At 68.9% G+C, this 569-nt stretch overlaps 1 protein-coding gene across 1 annotated transcript in view; it reads left to right on the plus strand.

The window, feature by feature from the left end:
• The window catches only part of MNEG_13486 (chromodomain-helicase-DNA-binding protein 1), a gene marked incomplete at both ends in the record, with an annotated part of 6,282 nt that overhangs the window by 4,443 nt on the left and 1,270 nt on the right, over positions 1 to 569 (plus strand). The window contains 2 exons of the mRNA XM_014038042.1: positions 8 to 119; positions 473 to 530. Coding sequence (XP_013893496.1) covers positions 8 to 119; positions 473 to 530 — 170 coding nt within the window. The remainder of the gene's footprint in view (positions 1 to 7; positions 120 to 472; positions 531 to 569) is intronic.

The raw sequence follows: 569 nt of genomic DNA on the forward strand, positions 1-569 counted from the left end.
CCCTCAGGCCAGGCGCGCGTGAGCCTCCTCAACGTGCTCATCGAGCTCAAGAAGTGCTGCAACCACCCCTTCCTGTTTGAAAGCGCCGAGGAGAACTACCGCGGGGACGAGCACGACAAGTGCGGGCCTGCGCACGCCGTCGCGATGTGGCTTTTTTTCCAGGATGGGGGGACTAATGGGTCGGCGCAAGGCCGGCCGGGGGCTGCACGGCCGGCGGCGACAGTTGCGGTCATGCGCAGAGCAGGGTCAGCGCGCGCCGGCGGCGGGCGCTCTGGCGCCGTGTAGCCCTCGCGGGCCCCGAGCGCCTAGCATCCCCCCCCCTGCCAGCCTTTAGGCCAGGCTCGCTCCGTGGCCCCATCCGGCAGCTCACGCCGCCCCTCGCTGCGGGCGCTGTCTTTCGCACCGCCCGCCTTCCCCTCCCCACCACCAACACACACACACACACACACACACACATACACATACACACCAGGACCGCGGTGGACCGCCTGATCGTGACGAGTGGCAAGATGGTGCTGCTGGACAAGCTGGTGCGGCGGCTCAGGGCCTCGGGCCACAGGGTGCTGGTG

This window comes from Monoraphidium neglectum (genome assembly GCF_000611645.1).
Source record: "Monoraphidium neglectum strain SAG 48.87 unplaced genomic scaffold scaffold03857, whole genome shotgun sequence".
Classification (NCBI taxonomy): Eukaryota; Viridiplantae; Chlorophyta; class Chlorophyceae; order Sphaeropleales; family Selenastraceae; genus Monoraphidium; species Monoraphidium neglectum.